The sequence below is a fragment of the Littorina saxatilis genome, linkage group LG12 (assembly GCF_037325665.1).
Source record: "Littorina saxatilis isolate snail1 linkage group LG12, US_GU_Lsax_2.0, whole genome shotgun sequence".
NCBI lineage: Eukaryota > Metazoa > Mollusca > Gastropoda > Littorinimorpha > Littorinidae > Littorina > Littorina saxatilis.
Window position 1 is genome coordinate 43,421,195 of NC_090256.1, and position 1,611 is coordinate 43,422,805.

At 55.9% G+C, this 1,611-nt stretch overlaps 1 protein-coding gene across 1 annotated transcript in view; it reads right to left on the reverse strand.

Annotated features, from left to right (window-relative positions):
- Nucleotides 1-892: 892 nt before the first annotated feature.
- The window catches only part of LOC138983106 (uncharacterized), a 7,946-nt gene continuing 7,227 nt past the window's right edge, over nt 893-1,611 (reverse strand). The window contains exon 2 of the mRNA XM_070356513.1: nt 893-1,355. Within this exon, the coding sequence (XP_070212614.1) occupies nt 893-1,355 (463 nt within the window). The remainder of the gene's footprint in view (nt 1,356-1,611) is intronic.

Genomic DNA, 1,611 nt, shown 5'->3' on the forward strand with positions numbered 1-1,611 from the left:
ACGCGACTGGTTGATACCCTGAAAGTCGTCTGCACTCGTCGGTTAACAGCCGTGAACAACCAATCGGATTGGCAGCTGTGCAGCCGCCATTTTTTCTAGCGTAGCCAGCACCTCCAAGGCATGCTCGCCTACTCTCGCCAAATCCTATAGCGTTCCTCGTAGCGAAAATTCCCCAAGAAACGCTAATTCCTCGCCCCACTCGCCCCCGCTCGTCGCTGAGAAACGGGGGAATGGGGAGTCTGTAATGGCGGGGGGCATTAGGAGTTATTACTCGTTTGCCCATTGTGGGTCGGCGTTTTGCGGGGCCGGGCAATTAGACAAGGGTGCTGGGTAATGGCTGATTGTGCCTGATCCGGCTCCATTCATTAGTTAAGAGGCCTATCGGAACGCGGGCGAGGGGCGGGGTAATAGGAGGCAAATTGCTACCTCATTACGGCGTCCATCAGGGCCGGACCCAATGGGGCTAAATCACGACAGATTGACACTGGATTGTGTCCACCGTGGACACGCCGACCCGGCCAGCCGCCCAAGCTTATTACAACGTTGTGCACAAATAATCGCTTCCTGCCACACTACACTATCTTCGGGGGATGGACTCGAGAGTGGAGGGGATTGGGGGTGGTGGTCGAGGGGGGGGGGGGGGTGAAGCGGCGAGGGGGATAGCTTTTTGCTACACTACCCTATCTTTGGGGGATGGACTTGAGAGTGGGTGGATTGGGGTGGGGGTTGGGGGGTGTAGGGGGAGTGGGTGGAGAGGGAAGGAGGGGATAGCTTTTTGCTACACTGCCCTATCTTCGGGGGATAGACTCGAGATTGGAGGGATCGGGGTGGGGGTGGAGGTGGCGTAGAGGGAGTGGATGGAGAGGGGAGGGGAGGATCGGTTTTTGCTTCACTACCCTATCTTCAGGCCGAGGAGTGGAGGGATCGGGGGTGTTGGTGTGGGGGTTGTAGGAGGATGGGCAGAGGGGGAGTTCTTCTTGCCAGTAAACGTATCTTCAGGAGATTGACTGTAGAATGGAGTGGGGGTTGGGGTTGTAGGGGGATGGGCAGAGGGGGAGTTCTTCTTGCCAGTAAACGTATCTTCAGGAGATTGACTGTAGAATGGAGTGGGGGTTGGGGTTGTAGGAGGATGGGCAGAGGGGGAGTTCTTCTTGCCAGTAAACGTATCTTCAGGAGCTTGACTGTAGAATGGAGTGTGGGTTGGGGTTGTAGGAGGATGGGCAGAGGGGGAGTTCTTCTTGCCAGTAAACGTATCTTCAGGAGATTGACTGTAGAATGGAGTGGGGGTTGGGGTTGTAGGAGGATGGGCAGAGGGGGAGTTCTTCTTGCCAGTAAACGTATCTTCAGGAGATTGACTGTAGAATGGAGTGGGGGTTGGGTGAAAGAAGCTGGCTGTGCGACTATAGGGGGAGGGGGGAATGGGACGAGGAGGGTCATCTTTCTGGAGTGATGCCTTGTGATTGCATGCTGTCCTTCAACCAGAGTGAGATTTCTTCTTTCTTCCTGGTTCTCATTGTTGATGCCAGAGGCTGCTGGCTTTCAGCACTGCGCTCAGGTGCTTCTGTATCCACACCCCCCCCCCCCCCCCCCCCCCGTCAATGTTTGTCTTGA